This window comes from Bufo bufo, chromosome 1, assembly GCF_905171765.1.
Source record: "Bufo bufo chromosome 1, aBufBuf1.1, whole genome shotgun sequence".
Taxonomy (NCBI): domain Eukaryota; kingdom Metazoa; phylum Chordata; class Amphibia; order Anura; family Bufonidae; genus Bufo; species Bufo bufo.
This window is the reverse complement of record NC_053389.1, coordinates 375321539-375344478: the sequence shown is the minus strand read 5'-3', so window position 1 is coordinate 375344478 and position 22940 is coordinate 375321539. Positions and strand designations below refer to the sequence as shown.

The following is a 22940-nucleotide window of genomic DNA, read 5'->3' as shown; positions in this document are numbered from 1 at the left end:
CATTCACTGTATTATTTCCCCTTATAACATGGTTATAAGGGAAAATAATAGCATTCTGAATACAGAATGCATAGTAGAAGGTCAATATAATAAACATTGGTGGCGCAGTGCGCCCCCCCAACACCCCAGTATAATAAACATTGGAAGCGCAGTGCGCCCCCCCAACACCCCAGTATAATAAACATTGGTGGCGCAGTGCGCCCCCCCTCAATATAATAAACATTGGTGGCGCTGTGCGCCCCCCGTCAATATAATAAACATTGGTGGCGCAGTGCGCCCCCCCAACAACCCGGTATGATAAACATTGGTGGTGTAGTGCACCCCCCCTCAATATAATAAACATTGGTGGCGCAGTGCGCCCCCCTCAATATAATAAACATTGGTGGCGCAGTGCACCCCCCTCAATATAATAAACATTGGTGGCGCAGTGCGCCCCCCCTCAATATAATAAACATTGGTGGCGCAGTGCGCCCCCCCTCAATATAATAAACATTGGTGGCGCAGTGCGCCCCCTCAATATAATAAACATTGGTGGCGCAGTGCGCCCCCCCTCAATATAATAAACATTGGTGGCGCAGTGCGCCCCCCCTCAATATAATAAACATTGGTGGCGCAGTGCGCCCCCCCTCAATATAATAAACATTGGTGGCGCAGTGCTCCCCCCCTCAATATAATAAACATTGGTGGCGCATTGTGCCCCCCAATATAATAAACATTGGTGGGGCAGTGCGCCCCCCCTCAATATAATAAACATTGGTGGTGCAGTGCGCCCCCCCAATATAATAAACATTGGTGGTGCAGTGCGCCCCCCCAACAACCCAGTATGATAAACATTGGTGGCGCAGTGCACCCCCCCTCAATATAATAAACATTGGTGGCGCAGTGCGCCCCCCCCAATATAATAAACATTGGTGGCGCAGTGCGCCCCCCCAACAACCCAGTATGATAAACATTGGTGGTGCAGTGCACCCCCCCTCAATATAATAAACATTGGTGGCGCAGTGCGCCCTCACTCAATATAATAAATATTGGTGGCGCAGTGGGCAGTGCCAATGAGGGTTAAAAAATAAAAAAATAATTAACTCACCTCCTCCAATTGATCGTCTCCTGTTCTTTCTTCAGGACCTGTCAAAGGACCTGTGGTGACATCACTGTGCTCATCACATGAACCATCACCATGGTAATGGACCATGTGATGAGGTCAGTGACGTCACCACAGGTCCTGAAGAAAGAACAGGAGACCGGCAGCTACGCGATCAACTGGAGGAGGTGAGTTAATTTTTTTAATTATTTTTAACCCTCATTGGCACTTCCCACTGAGCCACCAATGTTTATTATACTGGGGGGGGGGGGCGCACTGTGCCACCAACGTTTATTATACTGGGGGGGGCGCACTGTGCCACCAACGTTTATTATACTGGGGGGGGGGCGTACTGTGCCACCAACGTTTATTATACTGGGGGGGGCGCACTGTGCCACCAATGTTTATTATACTGGGGGGGGGGCGCACTGTGCCACCAACGTTTATTATACTGGGGGGGGGCGCACTGTGACACCAATGTTTCTTATACAAATACAGGAGGCGAGTGCTGGAATCAAATAGCCGGCACCCGACCTTTGTGACAGGGAGCTGCGATCAGCAGCAGTTAACCCCTCAGGTACCGCACCTGAAGGGTTAACTCAACTGCAGCTGATCGCAGCTCCCTGTCATAGAGGTCGGGTGCCGGCTATTTGATTCCAGCACCCGCCTCCTGTATTTTGTATTACAGGTCATTTTTCTTCATTGGTGGCGCAGTGGCCACAGCCCCTCCCCTCCTCCTCCCGTCTCTTCATATTGGCGGAGGCGGGGACAGCAGCAGCACAGGGGGGAGGGAGAGACTCCTCCACTGCGCTGCTGAGAACGATCATCTCCTGTGCCCCGCCGCTGTATTGAGCAGAGCTGCGGCGGCGGGTCTAGTCGCAAATGGCGACAAGACTAAAAAGTCTTGTCGCCATTTGTAAATTCAAAGTCTTATTAGCCTTAGGTCCATAGCAACCAGGACGCCTTTGTTAGGCGTCCGGTTGCCATGGCAATGATCGCGCCGCTGCAATCGCAGCAGCAGGGGCGCGATGGTAGAGAGAGGGAGCTCCCTCCTTCTCAACCACATGGATCTGGATGCTGCGGGTGTTAGCTGTTACAGTTACAGCTAACGCTCTCTCCTGGTGATGGCAGCGGCTCCGTTCCTGGGCCGCTGCCATCAATATCGGCACCGGACTGGAGGGGCGGAGCTTAGCGCAATCTTGGCCAGGAGAGTTACTGCCCCTCCTAGACTTTTGAATAATTAATTAGGCTGTCAGTGACTTCACCAGGCTCCCGGAGCAGCGGAAGAGGAAGCTTTCCTCCTCTGCAAGGGACCCGGTACGTCACTGACTGAAAGGAATCAGTTACTTCCTGCCATAAAGGTTTTGGGTAAAAAGGGTACTTAGAAACATGCTGAAAAAGTAGGACATGGGTGTATGTAAAGTGTGTGTATGTGCAATGCTATTAAACAATGGTCCCTAATCCCGGACAACCCCTTTAAGGATCGTATTAGAGAAAAACAATTTTCTATTCCAGGACACGTTTTTTCAACATTGCCGCAGGACCGCGATGGGATCGAACGTCGCACCGCCGTACGCAAATAGCTACATGTCATCGTTTGAGAGTGAGTTTGTCTATTCCAATCCATTATACTTTAAACACTGTACATTTTGGCGTCGATTTATCGATGACTTATTTTGCGTGTGGCGGGGCGATGTTCGATCCCTCATGGAATTCAACCTTTATCTTAACTCCATTTGGAGTGAACTACGGTTCCCTATGCATTTTGATCATCACAAAATTGCCTTTCTTGATACATGGGTGATACGCAACGATGATGGCACTATTCGCACTGACTTATACATTAAAGAAACCGACCGTAATAGTCTACTTACCTTTACAAGTAGTCATCCCCCAGCAACTAAGAAAGCCATCCCTTTCTCACAGTATCAACGGGTAAAAAGGATCGTAACCGACCCTGATACCTGTCAAACAAGGATGAAAGAAATGACAAGTAAATTCCTGAATAGAGGTTATCCCAAACATTTACTAGAAGTCCAAAGGAATAAACTTGACAAACCACAGGGACATAAAATTAATCAATCGTCACGTATTCCATTAGTGGTGAAGTATCATCCTTGGACACAAAAGATCAGGGGCATTATTAATAAACATTGGCACATAGTCTCGAGGTCATATCCCCAGATAGAGGCATTTCAGAATTCACCAATGATGTGCTTTAAAAGAGCGGATAATATCCGCAACAAAATTATTAGAGCCGATATAGGCACCAATAGACCAGGCCTCAGGCAAACTACACTGACCACTCCACGTCAGGGCACATTCCCATGCCTGAATTGTAATAATTGCTCTAGTGTCATCAAAGGCGCCTGTTTAACTCATCCCCACTCTGGTGAACAGATCCCAATTAAGGGCATGTTCACATGTGACAGTAAACATGTTATATACATCCTCAAATGTCCCGGCGGCCTACTTTATGTAGGTGAAACCTCCATGCGGATAAAAGACAGACTAAGCAAACATAAATCCACCATCCGCACTGAGAATTTACTGCTTCCGTTACCATATCATTTCCATGAGAAACAACATGCAATATCTCAACTGCGATTCCAGGTTATTGAAAGTGTATCATTACCCCGCCGCGGCGGCGACAGAAACAAACAGTTATTAAAGAGAGAAGCATATTTGATCCACCCGCTGCAAACGGTGGAACCAAGAGGTCTCAATAGAGACTACAATATCTCTGGCTTTATTTAATCATGCCTAATTATGTTTGCATAATACTTAAATTGTGAATTATGTTTAATTTTCAGCGGACTTGAACCTTCACCGCTTTACATTGATTTTTATGGTACCTACATCACAGATTCTGTATCGGCCTCCATGTGGGAGGAGCTTTACATCACATGACGTCAGTTCCATTGTTGTCCTTTCAATGTATATAAGGTGCAATGGTAGGAGTGTATCATATAGTCTGAAGAAAGCACGATCTAGTGCTGAAACGCACCACTATGTATTAAATAAGTGACTGAATAAACCGCAGTGAAATTCAATCGCGAGTGCCGGTCTTCTTCCTTTATACTGCTCGTTGGGACGCCTGCCCGCTGACACGTGCACCGCAAGTAATCTATTGCAGTGCCGACCATTATCTATAACACATAATATTAGAGCAGTCCTCACTCTTCAACATGCTCGATCCTTCTCTGGAGAGTGACAGGGCGGCACCCAGTGTCTCGCCTGCGACCTCCCACTGCTCCGAGAGGCCGCCCCCCGGGTACTTTAACATGGGGGAGGCGGAGTCCATTTCAGCAGACATGTAAATTTCCAGACAGGGCGGTGGCGCGGACATACAGCCTTTCCGGCTCTTCTAGCAGAAGGCGCCAATTTTTCCCGCCAGCAAAGTACACAGATGACGCAGCAAATAAATCCAGTCAGGTTAAGCGGCCATCTTTAAGCAAAAACGCTGTCTATTCACTGACAGCAAGCGGTGACTTAAATAAACGGCAAACAGTCCATGCAACAAAATCTTCACACTGCGATTATTACAGTTCTTTGGCCCAGCAATTTTTCCAATAAACAAGTAGGGCTTAGTCACTTTAAGGGTATATAACGGCACACAGTTTTTATATTCCACAATGGCGCAGAAATGATCGTATCCTGTTCGTGACGCCAATTTATGCAGCATGCCAGACCTGCAGGGTATTTCGATTGTGAGGTCACAGTTTTTAGGCAAGTGAGGGTTACTCACAGTTTTGTAGGAGAACCCTGGGCAGCGTACAGCAGTGAAGGAGAGGCTGGCACAGTAGTCATCTGGGGCACACTCTGTATTTAGGGACCAGGCCTGGTGGTGGATGAGGTGCCCTGGATGTTGCAGGTGTTTTATGTGCCTGGGGCAAGGTCCCTTTAAGATTCGTGATGCCAGTGCCTGTAACGGTGGCACACCGATTTATAGTTGTAATAAGTGAGGTACACAGATGGGATAGTGAACCAAACTTTGCTTTACTTGAAAACACTTCAACTTTGTACAGATGGATGTCAATTCAGTTCCACATACAAGATACACTTTACAAGCAGGCTTTACACATCAATGGCAGGTATACTGTTCCTTGCAAGATACTCAGAGGGTAAACAACAACACACTCAGAATCAGGCTGTACCTTCTCCTCAGAAATAGTGTACACTGTTCCTTAGACGACAAGCGGACGACAAGTTCCACATCCTACCCCAGATAGCAAAATGTCAATTGCATCCACACATTTTGCTATCTGGTGTAGGATGTCTATGTGTAACATCCCAGAGTATGTCACTAAAACTCTGTCACCCAGCTTCATGATGTTAAAGTGTAGATGTGTTGTCACCCTGTGTAACCTGACATTGCATTTATATTGTATGTGCATTTCTATGTCTGTATTGAATGTATTTGCTGTAATTCCAAATGTACACCAGCAGGTGGCAGCAATATGTAGACAGAATAAAGCCAGTTAGTATATCTAGACTGGAATAAACCATTCCAGGCTACCTTCCCCCTATCTGAGGAGGAATGTTCCCACACTTACTTCAGAGGGAGGATAGAAAGTTCTAGGCAGTGTACCAGCCACCCCCTGTTGGGGTAGGCTGTGTGAATAGGAGCTCCCAGAAACAGGGATCCCAACCAAGGATTCAGGCCTAACCTGAGGCCCAAAGCAACCTTCCCCAGCCTGAGCTCCTTACCTCAGCTGGTAGAACCAAGAAAGCAGCCAGCTTGAGAACTACTAGATCTCCAGGAAGAAACCACCATTCCCTGCGAGCAGTCCTGTAAGTACAGATTCCAAATACAAGGAGAAGATAAGTACCTCCATAGCTAGTCAGGCCCAAACTAAGCAAACCTCAGACAGAGCAGAAGACAGATACCTGCCAGATTCTTAAAGGCGTATGTTCAGATGCAGAATATAGATATAATTCCTGCCACATATTGCCAATACCTGCTGGGACCTAAAGACTATTGCTGTAATATTGTATGGATTTAAAGCTGCCTCTTATAACATCAAGTAAAGACAAGTTGGACCCTTCTTTTCTGTGTGGAATTCCATCATTCCTCAGTTACTCCTATTTACAGCACTCAATTTTGTTGCATGTGAGCCAGGATACAGGAGTCCAGCCGTACTACGGGTAGGAAACACCGTTGACACAATACAGAGACAATATCCCCCTCTGGCATTCCTAACCTAGTACATGAGCTATACCATCTTAAAGGGCCCTTTTACAGTACCTGCGCAAGCTGCAACTGGCGTCACAAACTTATTCACACCTAAATCTGACCCACTGCATAGCAGCCCCAATGACCCAGTGTCCTGCTCATTGCATATGTGGCACTTGTGGTCCGCTGCGGGCATCCTCCATTGTTGGTCGGGAAAGGTTTAAGGTTATTCTGCTGAAAAGCAGATGCTTTGCTGAGTTTAAGTATAGCAAATACATGTATAACCTTGTAGCTAGCTTTGCATTTTAGTTAATTCATCAGTATTTATTGCAGAGCTTTTCCTTCAGAAATACACTTCTCCAATCCCTGGGCCTTCCTGTATATTATGCATAAATATAGACTAAGGCTACATGCACAAGACAGTGAAAAACGGACATGTTATGGACGTGTTTTTAACAGTCATCACATGTCCGTTTTAAGACCAATGGTAGTCTATGGGGTTATTCACACAGCAGTTTTTTTGACTGTCAGTAAAAAACGGATGTCAAAAAAATTGTTCTATCTTGTCTGCTTTTCACTGAACAACTGCCCCATACAATTGAAAGGGGACGTTTTTAACCACTTCCCATCTGGGCCCTTTGCCCCCTTCCTGACCAGGCCAAATTTTGCAAAACTGACATATCTCACTTTATGTGGTAATAACTTTGGAACGCCTTTATTTATCCAAGTCATTCAGAGATTGTTTTCTCGTGACACATTGTATTTCATGATAGTCATAAATTTGAGTCAAAATATTTCACCTTTATTTATGAAAAAATCCCAAATTTACCCAAAAATTTGAAAAATTCGCAATTTTCTAAATTTCAATTTCTCTGCTTTTAAAACAGAAAGTGATACCTCATAAAATATTTATTATTTAACATTCCCCATATGTCTACTTTATGTTGGCATCATTTTGGAAATGTCATTTTATTTTTTTAGGACGTTAGAAGGCTTAGAAGTTTAGAAGCAATTCTTCAAATTTTTAAGAAAATTGCCAAAACCCACTTTATAAGGACCAGTTCAGGTCTGAAGTCACTTTGTGGGGCCTACATAGTGGATACCCCCATAAATGACCCCATTGTAGAAACTACACCCCTCAAGGTATTCAAAACCGATTTTACAAACTTTGTTAACCCTTTAGGCGTTCCACAAGAATTAAAGGAAAATGGAGATCAAATTTTTAAATTTCACTTTTTTGGCAGATTTTCCATTTTAATAAAATTTTTTCTTTAACACATCGATGGTTAACAGCCAAACAAAACTCGATATTTATTACCCAGATTCTGCGGTTTACAGAAACACCCCACATGTGGTCGTAAACTGCTGTATGGGCACACGGCAGGGCGCAGAAGAAAAGGAGCGCCACATGGTTTTTTAGATGCCATGTCCCATTTGAAGCCCCCTGATGCACCCTTACAGTAGAAACTCCCAAGAAGTGACCCCATTTTGGAAACTAGGGGATAAGGTGCCAGTTTTATTAGTACTATTTTTGGGTACATATGATTTTTTGATCATTCATTATAACACTTTATGGGGCAAGGTGACCAAAAAATTGGTTGTTTTAGCACAGTTTCTATTTATTTATTTTTACAGCGTTCACCTGAGGGGTTCAGTCAAGTGACATTTTTATAGAGCAGATTGTTACGGATGTGGCGATACCTAATATGTATACTTTTTCTCATTTATTAAAGTTTTACACAATAATAGCATTTTTGAAACCAAAAAATTATGTTTTAATGTGTCCATGTTCTGAGAGCTATAGTTTTTTTATTTTTTGAGAGATTTTCTTATGTAGAGGCTCATTTTTTGCGGGATGAGGTGACGGTTTTATTGGTACTATTTTGTGGGACATACACGTTTTTGATCACTTGGTGTTGCACCTTTTGTGATGCAAGGTAACAAAAATTGCTTGTTTTGACATTTTTTTTTTTTTTTTTACGGTGTTCACCCGAGGGGTTAGGTCATGTGATATTTTTATAGAGCTGGTTTTTACGGACGCGGCAATACCTAATATGTATACTTTTTTTTATTTGTTTCACTTTAACACAATAATAGCATTTTTGAAACCAAAAAAATGATGTTTTAGTGTCTCCATGTTCTAAGAGCTATAGTTTTTTTATTTTTTGAGAGATTTTCTTATGTAGGGGCTCATTTTTTGCGGGATGAGGTGACGGTTTTATTGGTTCTATTTTGTGGGACATACGCGTTTTTGATCACTTGGTGTTGCACCTTTTGTGATGCAAGGTGACAAAAATTGCTTGTTTTGACACAGTTTTTTTTATTTATTTTTTACGGTGTTCACCCGAGGGGTTAGGTCATGTGATATTTTTATAGAGCTGGTTTTTACGGACGCGGCAATACTAAATATGTCTATTTTATTTTATTTTTTCTATTTTTAATTTTTTTTTTTATTCCTTACTTGGGATTTTTTTTTTTTTTTACATGTGAAACTTTTTTTTATTTTATTTTTTCAACCCTTTATTTTATTTTTATTTTATTTTACACTTTTTCGTCCCCCATAAGGTCATACAAGACCTCTGGGGGACATTTACTTCACTTTTTCTTTTTTTTTTTCACTGTTGATTTCTCCGGTAACTGGGGCTGACATAGTAGCCCCAGTTACAGGACAAATGCACCCCCCAGAGAGGCTGTACAGCAGCAATACTGCGCTGTACAGCCTCACAGCAGGGCTGATCGAGGTCTCTGAGAGACCTCGATAAAGCCCCTGCACTCTCCGGTCACGGCGGTCACATGACCGCCGGGCCGGAACAGGAAGCGCATAGCGCTTCCTTCTCTGCAGACACAGCGCTCGGTGAGCGCTGTGTCTGCAGCGATCTAGAAGGCAGGGACACCTGGGCACTGTCCCTGCCTTGTCTTAGGGTTGCCCTGCTGTCACTGACAGCGGGCAACCCGATCAGCAGCTGCACGATTAGCGTGCAGCTGCTATTTCTGACAGGACGTTTTAAAACGTGCTGTCAGAAATAGACGTCCACCCATAGGACGTTTATATCCTATGGGCGGACGTGAGGCGGTTAACGTCTGTTTCTCAGAAAGGCATCAGTGAAAAAAAGTCAGTTAAATATGGATACACTGTCAGTTTTTCATAGCCATTTTGCATCAGTGTGTGCATCCATTTTCTGGCCGTGTGTCCGTTTTTAATGTCCGTTTTGCATCCGTTTTTCATGACCCCCATTGTGCCAATAATGTCCCCCATAGTGCACCAGGCTAAAATATGTAATGTCCCCTATACTGTAGAAATGTATTTTTTTAACTGTCCCCAGCTTTAGGCTACTTTCACACTAGCGTTCGGGTGTCCGCTCGTGCGCACCGTTTGAAGGGGCTCACGAGCGGCCCCAAACGCATCCGTCTGGCCCTAATGCATTCTCAGTGGAGGCGGATCCACTGAGAATGCATCCGCCTGCCAGCGCTCAGCCTCCGCTCCGCTCAGTGAGCGGACACCTGAACGCTGCTTGCAGCGTTCGGGTGTCCGCCTGGCCGTGCGGAGGCGAGCGGATCCGTCCAAACTTACAATGTAAGTCAATGGGGGCGGATCCGCTTGAAGATGACACCATATGGCTCAATCTTCAAGCGGATCCGTTCCCCATTGACTTACAATGTAAAGTCTGAACGGATCCGCTCAGACAACTTTCACACTTAGAAAATTTTCTAAGTTTTAATGCAGACGCATCCGTTCTGAACGGATGCGAACGTCTGCATTATCGGAGCGGATCCGTCTGATGAAACATCAGACGGATCCGCTCCGAACGCAAGTGTGAAAGTAGCCTTAATAATGCCCCCATGTAGGCCTCCAGCTAAAATAATGCCTCCATAGTGTAGGAATTTATTTATTTATTTTTACTGCCCCAGCTTTAATAATGCCCCATGTAGGTCCCCAGCTAAAATAATGTCCCCCATAGTGTAGAAATTTATTTATTTTTTACTGACCCCAGCTTTAATAAGGTCCTCATAGTGGCCCCCATCAGTTTTTTTTGTTGATTTGACAAAAAAAATAAAAAATCACCTCATACACTTCATCATGATGCAGCATTTTCTTCTCTCTTCATTGAACAGTACCTGCCAAAGGACCTGCGATGTGCCATATGGCTCCCACATGGTTACGTCATCACGCATATCGCAGGTCCTTTGGCAGGTCCTGCTCAATGAAGAGAGAAGAGCAGCATGCTGCAGAGTGAGGAAGCAGATATGGTGAGTTATTTTTTTTGGGTGGGGTTTAATCCCTAAATGGCCATATTGTTAAAGTGCACTCCTGTCTAAGCAGCCGTTAAAAACGGTCCCATTGATTTCAGTGGGGTCCATCTGGCCGTGAAAACTGCCAAAAATAGTACATGTCCTATTTTTGGACGAACATTATTCACTGGACATATGAATAGCCCCATAGACTTTCATTGGTGCTAAAAATGGCCATGAGGCCTTAGAGGGGAATTTATGAGGAGTGGTATATTTGAAGTCAGTTTTGCATGAATCTTTGTCTGCATACTTTGTGCCACATGTTTGATAAATAAATCTTGCGTGAAACTCATTAACATACCTAAATACACCCACTTTCCCACCCTTAACTCAAAACTGAAGTGAGTGGTGTAAAAAAGGGGGGGGAAGGGAAGTCGCAAAGTTTTTTTGTAAGTGAGCCCAAAAACTTTTGGAAGCCAGAATTCTGGAGTGAAGGAATGATAAGTCAGGGCCTGAATGTTTTTTTTTTACCCTCTGGTACATTATTAAAATGTATTAGAAAAAAAAAAAAGTAACTAACTGTCATGTCTATGAACCACGTGATGGCGACAATTTAGGGACAGACCTAGACATTAGAGGGGTTCTCTGCTTTGGAGAATTAATATTTGTTAGAGCCCCATGACAAAATGCATATCACAACATCAGCTGTAATATCTGGATGAATCAGTTCTTTTTTCCTGCAGCGCCACTAGTGGAGAAATAAGCATTATACCGTTCTCATTCAGATCAATGAACTGGACTATATGTGTAATACAGGATGGGACTGATCAAGAGATGAGGATCCCGAACAGAAGAGCCCACTTTATTGACTGCCCTAATAGGATGTGTGAAAACGAGTCCTTAAATTGATCACACAAGGCTACATTATTGTACCCTATGTATTAAACGTAGAATCCTTCATGGCCTCTATACCGCCATGACCAACTTAACCCGCACCTACTGTGTCCTTCTCCCATACCATGTAGATTGTAAGCCCTCACGGGCAGGGCCCTCTCTCCTTCTGTACCAGTCTGTAACTCGTCTTGTTCCTGCTTAGTGCACTTGTCTGTATTATGTATGTGCACCCCTTATCATATGTACAGCGCTATGGAATGAATGGCGCTTTAATAATAAATAATAATAAAAATAATAAAATAGTAAACCAGAAGCTTCACTGTTTCAGTACCCTAGGACAAAGTCATGTTATTGGTTAGTGACCTGCTTTTTCTTAATGTTTATTTCTTTTGTGCTCTTGTGCAAAAGATTGTATTCTGGATATTCTTACTATCACTCTGCACATCACAGTTTAAGGGCTCGTTCACACGAACATTTTTTGCTTTCCGTATACGGGCCGTTTATTGCGTTCCGTATACGGTCCGTATACGGAACGCATTCATTTCAATGGGTCCGCAAAAAAACCCGAATGTACTCCGTGAGCATTCCGTTTCCGTATATGTCCGCAATTCCATTCCGCTAGATTTTGATTCTTGTCCTATTCTTGTCCGCAAATCACGGTCTGTGGCTCCATTCAAGTCAATGGGTCCGCAGAAAAAACAGAACACATACGGAAATGCATCCGTATGTCTTCCGTATCCGTTCCGTTTTTTGCGGAACCATCTATTGAAAATGTTATGCCCAGGCCAATTTTTTCTATGTAATTACTGTATACTGTATATGCCATACGGAAAAACGGAACTGAAACAAAAAACGGAACAACGGATCCGGAAAAATCGGCCCGCAAAACACTGAAAAAGCCATACGGTCGTGTGAAAGAGGCCTAATTATTTTCAAAATACATGCAGAATTTCTGACACTGTCAAAATCCACGGCATGTTCCTCTGCAGTTTATCCTGCATTTCTTTAATTACAATGCAGCAGAGCTGCTCATTGAATGGATCTAAACCATGAACGAATATCTGCTGTAGCTTCCAGCAGTGTCCATCTGGACATGTCCTTTCTTGGAACATTTGCAGATTTAAATCGCTGGCCACACGAGCGACTCTTATTTAAAAAAATTGGAGGACTGCACAAGATGTCATGTGAACGGGTCCTAAATATAGAACCATCAACATCTGTAGCGTTTAACATAATATTAAGGTAACATGGTTACAAGTAAAGTGTTAAACCCTATAAACTGAATAAGGCCTCATGCACACGGCCATTGCCCGGCTGTGGCTGTATTGTGGTCCGCAAACAGCAAGTCTGCAATATGCTGTGCAAGGCCTAAGGAAGAGGTTTTTTTGAAGGGTTAAAGATTTTGGAATGCAATAGAAGAGAGGGCACAGGAGTTGTATAGCAGAGTTAAAGGGGTTGTCCAGGATTTGAATATTGCTGACCTATTCCTGATGGTCTGGCTCTTAGAAAAGGCTGCGGTGCTCCCTTCATGTAAACTGGGCAGTGCTGCAACATAGCCAGTACTATATGCATGGGAGCTTGTAACTAAAAATAAGCAGCAGAGCCAAGTATAGTGTGATATCTGAAAGTTGTGGTGTCTTAGGTGCTCACTTATTATTGATAGTTGACAGATACAGTACTCATTAAAAATGTCCAAATGATGTGTTTTGCAGGCTATGCGCCTTCCTCAGGTATAGGGAAAGTGCTGGTGACAAGATCTGTTTTTTCTCTTGTTGAGTACTAAATATGTGACGTGCTAAATGTATGCAGTGGCATCTTCGAATGGCTGATTGTCGGAGGTGTCAAGAGTTGGACTCCCACCAAACTAATACTGATGGACTATTCTAAGGCTAGTCCATCAGTATTAGGCATCCTGCACACGGTCGTTTTTTTTCACGTTTACTGTCCGTTTTTTGCGCTCCGTATACGGTACCATTCATTTCAATGGTTCCGCAAAAAAAACGGAATGTACTCCGTATGCATTCCGTTTCCGTATTTCCGTTTTTCCGTTCCGTTTTAACATAGAACATGTCCTATTATTGCCCGCAAATCACGTTCAGTGGCTCCATTCAAGTCAATGGGTCCGCAAAAAAAAACGGAACACATACGGAAATGCATCCGTATGTCTTCCGTTTCCGTTCCGTTTTTTGCTGAACCATCTATTGAAAATGTTATGCCCAGCCCAATTTTATCTATGTAATTACTGTATACTGTATATGCCATAGGGAAAAACGGTACAAAAAACGGAAACACAAGGGAAACAAAAAACGGAACAACGGATCTGTGAAAAACGGACCGCAAAACACTGAAAAAGCCATACAGTCGTGTGCAGGAGGCCTTAGGATATAATTCCCAGAATTATTCAGTTAGAGATGGCAGGAGAAAGCAATAGTGCAGATGTGCGGCTTAAAGGGATTTTCCCAGATATTTTTACTGATTTGTGGGGGTTCTGACACCCAGGATCCCCACCAATCAGCTGTTTGTGAATGCACCGGCACTAGCACCGCTGCCTTCTCACAGCTTTCCCTAGGCCATGTGACGTCACATTTATTGGTAACAGGGCCTAGGCACAGCTCAGCCCTTTTGAAGTGAAAGGGGCAGAGTTGTAATACCAAGCACAGTCGCATTCAAATGGACGGTGCTGTGCATGGTGAGCAGAGATAAGGCCGCTGGGCTACTGCGAGCGCTAATGCCTTCTCAAAAACCTGATTGGCAGGGGTCCCGGGTGTTCGACCACCACTGATCAGTTACTTATGAACTATCCAGATGATAGGTCAACAGTAAACATATCTCAGAATATCCTTTTAAATTTGATGACTGAGCCAAATATGACCCCCTAGACAATCTAATTTTTGAGAGGAGGATAATGGGGTAACAATAGATAAGGAATCCTATTTCCTTAGCAGGAGGTGTCTTCCTACCTCCTGTTTGCCACAGCTTTTTATTTTCACATAGCTTTTTTCACTTTTTGTAGTAAATTATAGTTGTAGTAAATTATAGTGCCATATACAGTCAGGTCCATAAATATTGGGACATCGACACAATTCTATCATTTTTGGCTCTATAAACCACCACAATGGATTTGAAATGAAACAAACAAGATGTGCTTTAACTGCAGACTGTCAGCTTTAATTTGAGGGTATTTACATCCAAATCAGGTGAACGGTGCAGAAATTACAACATTTTGCATATGTGTCTCCCACTTGTTAAGGGACCAAAAGTAATGGGACAGAATAATAATCATAAATCAAACTTTCACTTTTTAATACTTGGTTGCAAATTCTTTGCAGTCAATTACAGCCTGAAGTCAGGAACACATAGACATCACCAGACGCTGGGTTTCATCTCTGGTGATGCTCTGCCAGGCCTCTACTGCAACTGTCTTCAGTTCCTGCTTGTTTTTGGGGCATTTTCCCTTCAGTTTTGTCTTCAGCAAGTGAAATGCAGGCTCAATCAGATTCAGGTCAGGTGATTGACTTGGCCATTGCATAACACACCACTTCTTTCCCTTAAAAAACTCTTTGGTTGCTTTTGCAGTATGCTTTGGGTCATTGTCCATCTGCACTGTGAAGCGCCGTCCAATGAGTTCTGAAGCATTTGGCTGAATATGAGCAGATAATATTGCCCGAAACACTTCAGAATTCATCCTGCTGCTTTTGTCAGCAGTCACATCATCAATAAATACAAGAGAACCAGTTCCATTGGCAGCCATACATGCCCACGCCATGACACTACCACCACCATGCTTCACTGATGAGGTGGTATGCTTAGGATCATGAGCAGCTCCTTTCATTCTACATACTCTTCTCTTCCCATCACTCTAGTACAAGATGATCTTGGTCTCATCTGTCCATAGGATGTTGTTCCAGAACTGTGAAGGCTTTTTTAGATGTAGTTTGGCAAACTCTGATCTTGCCTTCCTGTTTTTGAGGGTCACCAATGGTTTACATCTTGTGGTGAACCCTCTGTATTCACTTTGGTGAAGTCTTCTCTTGATTGATGCCTTTGACACACATACATCTACCTCCTGGAGAGTGTTCTTGATATGGCCAACTGTTGTGAAGGGTGTTTTCTTCACCAGGGAAAGAATTCTTTGGCCATCCACCACAGTTGTTTTCCGTGGTTTTCCGGGTCTTTGGTGTTGCTGAGCTCACCGGTGCGTTCCTTCTTTTTAAGAATGTTCCAAACAGTTGTTTTGGCCATGCCTAATGTTTTTGCTATCTCTCTGATGAGTTTGTTGTGTTTTTTCAGCCTAATGATGGCTTGCTTCACTGATAGTGACAGCTCTTTGGATCTCAGAGTTGACTGCAACAGATTCCAAATGCAAATAGCACACTTGAAATGAACTCTGGACCTTTCATCTGCTCATTGTAATTGGGATAATGAGGGAATAACACACACCTGGCCATGGAACAGCCGAGAAGCCAAGTGTCCCATTACTTTTGGTTCCTGAACAAGTGGGAGGCATATATGCAAACTGTTGTAATTCCTGCACCGTTCACCTGATTTGGATGTAAATACCCTCAAATTACAGCTGACAGTCTGCAGTTAAAGCACATCTTGTTTGTTTCATTTCAAATCCATTGTGGTGGTGTATAGAGCCAAAAATGTTAGAATTGTGTCGATGTCCCAATATTTATGGACCTGACTGTAGTTGTATTTCTTTCACCAAGCAATACCCTATCTATCTTTGAAAAACCTGTTCACAAGGTGATTATGGTATAGACATTTTGTATATAGTTTGGATATTGAACTGCTATTAGCTTGTAGTAAAAATAAAAAAGAAGGAAGGAAAGATCTTCATTTTATCTTTTTAATTTCATTTCACTGACACATTTCTGAATCATCAGTACTATCTTCATTTTTTACTATAATTTTTTTTTTTTTTTTTTGCAGGGTTGTGGTGGTGCTCGGCATTCTGTTTTAGGAGATGGTCCAAAGCTGCTAACACACTACTATGACGATGCCAGGACAATGTATGAAGTGTTTCAGAGAGGGCTCCACATATCTGGTAAGGCAGAATGCAACATACACAAAAGTGAGATGTAGAGAAAAAGCACCATTCAAAATAAGTGTTTTTAATGAAGATGAGTCCTTTGTTTATCTAATATATAAAGCTGAGTGTATGTGTATGTATGTCCGCTAAAGGAATTCGCATTTACAATCACGAAATGTGGCACACAGGTACATCAGGTGTCCGGGAAGGTTTTAGACCGGGTCTCAGCTCTCTAGGACGTACCATTTCTGAGATATTCCCAGAAAATGTATTAGCCAAGAGAAGCTTGGTCACACGACCCTAATCAGCCAATAGAATCTCGCAGGCCGTTAGCCTCCACATACACAGTTTTACTCCAGGTTTCCATAATAACCCAGCCATTTTTCTTCACTGCTGTAGGTGACCTTTAAAGGAAATCTGTCACCAGGATAATAGCTATTGAAGTAAAGCCATGGCTTAATAGCTGAGGATGACACTGTTAGGCCCCTTGCAGATGAGCGTGTCCGGATTAGGTCCGGATGCGTCCCGGTGCATTGCGGCAAACCCGTTTTTATCGCGCGGGTGCAATGTGTTTTGCACGCGCGTCATAAAAAAACAACTGTAGTACCCAGACTCGAACTTCTTCACAGAAGTTCAGGTTTGGGTTAGTTGCAGTGTAGATTGTATTATTTCCCCTTATAACATGGTTATAAGGGAAAATAATAGCATTCTGAATACAGAATGCATAGTAAAATAGGGCTGGAGGGGTTAAATAAAAAAAAAAAAAAATTTAACTCACCTTAATCCACTTGTTCGCGCAGCCGGCATCTCTTCTGTCTTCATCTGTGAGCAATAGGACCTTTGATGACGTCACTGCGTTCATCACATGGTCCATCACATGATCCATCACCATGGTGATAGATCATGTGATGAGCGTAGTGACGTCATCAAAGGTCCTATTGCTCACAGATGAAGACAGAAGAGATGCCGGCTGCGCGAACAAGTGGATTAAGGTGAGTTAAATTATTGAATTATTTTTTTTAACCCCTCCAGCCCTATTTTACTATGTATTCTGTATTCAGAATGCTATTATTTTCCCTTATAACCATGTTATAAGGGGAAATAATAATGATCGGGTCCCCATCCCGATCGTCACCTAGCAACCGTGCGTGAAAATCGCACTGCATCCGCACTTGCTTGCGGATGCTTGCGATTTTCACGCAACCCCATTCACTTCTATGGGGCCTGCGTTACGTGAAAAACTCACAAAGAGGAGCATGCTGCGATTTTCACGCAACGCACAAGTGATGAGTTAAAATCACTGCTCATGTGCACAGCCCCATAGAAATGAATGGGTCCAGATTCAGTGCGGGTGCAATGCGTTCACCTCACGCATCGCACCCACGCGGAATACTCGCCCGTGTGAAAGGGGCCTTAAGGGAGCAGAGCGCTGTGGAGGCCACAGTTCAGGGGGCAGGTATGGTGGCTATTCAGGCCAACCGGAAAAGATGGACTTAAAACCCTGCCCCCAGGTCCCACTAAGCTATGCCTTTGATCCGGTTAGGCCACGCCCCCTCCCACTCCTCAGCCAACAGGGATTGAAAAAATGAAGTTAAAAATCAACTTTTAGGTCCCACTAAGCCACGCCCCCTATCCGCTTAGGCCAAGCCCCGTCCCACTCCTCAGCCGATAGGGATTGAAAAAATTTAGTTAAAGGGCTTCTGTCACCCCACTAAAGTAATATATATTTTTTTGGGCTAGTTAAATTCCTTATACTGCGATATATGAAAATATAATGGTCTTACTTACTTTCCTTCAGCAGTTTCTTATAAAAACTAACTTTTATAATATGTAAATTAGGTAAATTAGACGCCCTACTTGCTGGTAGTCGCCGCAAAAAACTGCCCCCTCGTCGTGTTGATTGACAGGGCCAGCCGCGATCTCCTCCTCCGGCCGGCCCTGTCAGCATTTCAAAAATCGCGCGCCTGTGTTCATTCGGGGGGGCTCGCCTCCTCAGAACTCCCTCAGTGCGCCTGCGCCGATGACCTCACCGAAAGAGAAGACGTCATCGGCGCAGGCGCACTGAGGGAATGCTGAGGAGGCGAGCCTCCTCATCTCAGAGCGCCTGCGCTGGATGAACACAGGCGCGCGATTTTTGAAATGCTGACAGGGCCGGCCGGAGGAGGAGATCGCGGCTGGCCCTGTCAATCAACACGACGAGGGGGCGGTTTTTTAAGGCGGCTACCAGCAAGTAGACGCCCTACTTGCTGGTAGAGACTTAATTTACATATTATAAAAGTTTGTTTTTATAAGAAACTGCTGAAGGAAAGTAAGTAAGACCATTATATTTTCATATATCGCAGTATAAGGAATTTAACTAGCCCAAAAAAAAAAATTACTTTAGTGGGGTGACAGAAGCCCTTTAAGAATCAACTTCTGTCAGCTGCAGAGGTGGGAAGGACAGTGACTTTCTCCCTGCAGCTCACACTCAATGCTGCGGTCTTAGAGTGAGCTGTTCAAAAGGACATGCCCCTGATCCGGTTAGGCCGCACCCCCTCCCACTCCTCAGTCGACAGGGATTGAAAAATGAAGTTAAAAATCAACTTCTAGGTACAGTGCGGCTGTCTGAGAGTGAGCTGTTCAAAAGGACATCCCTGTGTCCGTCCAGGCCCTGCACCAGCTTCCAGCATTTATTAAGACTGGCGTTCCAAATGTAAGCCAGCTTCCTTGCTGTTACATTTAGACCCTTTTCTATGCCTAAAACAGCTGTATAAAATGATGAATCCGACAGGCCTGCCGGCCCGTCCCCTTCTCCATCTGCCTTTTTAGACCTGGTGTGAGTGGGGTGAAGTCGCAGATTCTGACACAACATGGCATGCGACAGAGTCTGTGCCAGATATATGCCACAAAAATGGCATCTGTTCGTAAATGTAAATGACCCCCCCCCCCCCTCTAGTGCTACACAGCATAAAGAGCATAAAGGAGCTGAACAGCTGCAGTGCTACCCTGCTGTCAGCTTCCTTCCACACCCGCTTCCTTGCTGATAGGGATGAGCGAATCATAGCTAGCTGGCTTACATTAGACTATTTTCTATGCGTAGAAAATGATGAATGAGACAGGCCTGCCGGCCCATCCCCTTCTCCGTCCGCCTTTTTAGACAGTGGTGTGAGTGGGGAGAAGTTGCAGATTCAGCCTAGTATCAGTTAGAGAACATGGCACGCGCCGGTCTCTGCATGCGCCACGTTCCCTTCACTAGCACAGTGGAGAAGGAGGGAGTCCCTCCCTCACCACTGTGAAGCGGCTGTCTCTGCCACCAATGGGGAGATAGCAGGGAGGAGGAGGGGATGGACTGTGGCCACTGCGCCACCAATGAATGTAAAACACATTAATTCAAGTATATGCGGCGGGTCTTGGCGGTGGTATCACATCTGGCATCCGGCCTCAATAACAGGGCAAGCGATCCCGCTGCCTCCTATAATTAAATGAATGTGTTAATTACATTAATTGGTGGCGCAGTGTGCCCCCCCCAGTATTATAAACATTATTGGCGCAGTGCACCCCCCCAGTATTAGTATCACGGGTGGCGCAGTGGCCACAGGCGAAACCCCCTTCATTGTTATATTCATTGGTGGCAGTGGCCACAGGGTCCCCTCCTCTTCATTGCTGGTGCAGTGGCAGCTTCCGATCAGAGCCCCAGCAGTGTAATCGCGGGTCTCCGGTCAGTTACCATGGCAGCCAGGACTACTGAAGCCCTGGCTGCCATGGTAAGCTCTCTGCTGCTGTGTGCACTATGCACAGGGCAGCAGGGAGAGTGTAAGATCCTATTCACCCTAATAGATCTCTATTAGGGTGAATAGGACAAGGGGGCTAATAGTTAATAAATAAAATGTTTAAAAAAACACCAAAATACTAAAAGTTTCAATTGCCCCCTTACATATCGCTACGCCCGAAAAAGTGTAAACTATTAAAATAATAAAAAATATTTCCTATCGGATGAACGCCGTAACAGAAAAAAATCAACTGCGTGATTTTAGTCACCTTGTCCCCCCAAAAAATACTGTTCTATTATGAGCCGGACGTTCCATAAAATATGGAATACACACTGCTTTTTTGTTGTTGTTTTTTTTTTTTGCGTGGAATCGAATGGTATCAAGTATTGCAATACTTTTTTATGGTATCGAAATTGAATCAAAATGTTGGTATCGTGACAACTCTAGTGAGGGGAATGATCCATTTCTTGATAACATTACAGCATTTACTGTATAATTCCTTTTGTGCATGTGCTGTTGTCCTGTGTGCAATTGTCTATAGTCCTGGATATAAAGTCCTGGCAGGCTGCACAGTTTGAATTGTGGACATCTGACTAGAAACTTGTACACGGAAGCATTGTTACGAACGCCTCTGGTACCATAATGATCACAATGTCCTGTGACACAGAGACTGTCCATTATGTTAAGGCTATGTTCACATCTGCATCGGAATCTCTGTTAGGGGCCTCCAGCACAGATTCCTTAAAAAATATTGGACATAACTGCACAGCCTGAGCTGTAACATAGACTGTAACATAGACTGTAACATAGACTGTAACATAGACTGTAACATAGACTGTAACATAGACTAGTTACAAGCTGTAACATAGACTAGTGATGGGAATTGCAGCTAAACTATAGACTAGGACCACAGGTCTTCCCTAGTAGAGCTGAGCTAAAAAGCCACCAAGAAGCAAGACCTGAGGGAAATAAATAGCAGGTAATCATCCCCTGTAGCCACTGACTTGCACTGCATTTTTGGTGATAATCTTTTTATTATTATTTTTTTTTAAATAAAGAATGACATGTATAGTTATCATGTACAGTAGGTTCACTCCATTTCAATAGTATGACATATAGTACAGTTACATCACTGTGTACGTATGGTTCTTTGAGCTCCTGACTGGAGAGTTGCTATAAGGATTTATTAACCTGCAAGTTTGTGAAAATCAGAGCATTATGATTAATATGTTTCTATTTAATATTTAGATTTTAATGATGGTTATACTTATTATTTGGGAGAGGTTAAATATTTCCAATCAATGAATAGTCTCTTTTTTGGGGTATTGGTGTACAGGGGGAGTATTTTACAATACAAAGCTTTTATGTAAATGACATATTGTATAAATGAAAATTGTGTCTTCAAGCAAATTACAGTAACCTACCCTGCAGTCTTGTGTGGACTGAATGGCAAATGATTTGTGAGTGAAAGCAGATCTATCTATATGTATTAGGTCTCATGTACACGACCGTAGTTTTGGTCCGCATCCGATACACATTTTTGTGAATCAGATGTACACCCATTCATTTCAATGGGGCTGCAAAGGATGCGGATCTGTATTTCCGTTCCGCAGCCTCGCAAATTGAATCGAACATGTATTGTTTTTGTTCATTTTGTGGATCTTCTACTGTAAAAAATCTGCTGTGGACTCTCAAGATGGGAACATACCCCTGGAGAAATTTCACATTTAATCCAGGAAACACTCTGTGTGACAGCTGCATTTCCCAGACCGCACACTGCTCCTCTTACCCAAACTCATGCCCTTTAGTATATGTTTTGTCATGTTTTTCCATATTAGCCATAGGAAAAAAATGTGGAATAAAAATGTATAAAGTTAAATTTTCCACCATTTCTTAGAATTGACAGTCATGTTTTACCTAATGTACATGTTAACATATCCTATGGATGTCAGAATGATATACATTTTTGTATTCTTTCAGAAAATGGTCCTTGCTTGGGATCCAGGAAACCTAACCAGCCTTATGACTGGCTTTCATATAAGGAGGTGAGGATGTTTTAAAGTTATTTTTTTCTATATCAGTAACATGAATTTACTCTGAACACATATTTATGTCCATCTGTAAAGCCTGGGCCTCATGACTCCATACACAATCTGCATTGACATGACAGCTACAAGATTTATTACAAAAATTGCCCTAATCCCTTTCAGACCTTTGAGAGAATTAAGATAATTAGCCTCTAAAGACATCTAGGGGCACATTTATTAAGACGGGCGTTCCAAATGTAAGCCAGCTTCCTTGCTGTCTTACATTTAGACCATTTTCTATGCCTAAAACTTCCGTAGAAAATTATGAATCCGACAGGCCTGCCGGCCCGTCCCCTTCTCCGTCTGCCTTTTTAGACCTAGTGTGAGTGGGGAGAAGTTGCAGATTCTGCCACAACATGGTGTGCGACAGAGTCTGTGCCAGATATATGCCACAAAAATGGCATCTGTTCGTAAATGACCCCCCCTCTAGTGCTACACAGCATAAAGGAGCTGAACAGCTGCAGTGCTACCCTGCTGTCAGTTTAGGGGTCAAACATTGGTTAGATGTTCGGCTGCTATCTTCTATAATTAGTCATGTTGAAACACATATGTCCTTCAAATTACTGTACCTAGTGCAGAAACTCGCTGAAAAGCACCATATCCCTTTCTATCCTCTTGAATTTGCGGCTTGAGCTTGCAGAACGATTCAGTAGTGATTCCAGCATTTACATAAAAAGCTTTTTATGAA

At 43.5% G+C, this 22940-nt stretch overlaps 1 protein-coding gene across 7 annotated transcripts in view; it reads left to right on the top strand.

Moving 5' to 3' along the window:
- Nucleotides 1–22940, top strand: part of ACSL6 (acyl-CoA synthetase long chain family member 6) — a 658958-nt gene that overhangs the window by 399341 nt on the left and 236677 nt on the right. For all 7 annotated transcript variants that reach the window (XM_040405103.1, XM_040405087.1, XM_040405095.1 and 4 more), the window contains 2 exons: nucleotides 16317–16431; nucleotides 22146–22210. In XM_040405103.1, coding sequence (XP_040261037.1) covers nucleotides 16317–16431; nucleotides 22146–22210 — 180 coding nt within the window. The remainder of the gene's footprint in view (nucleotides 1–16316; nucleotides 16432–22145; nucleotides 22211–22940) is intronic.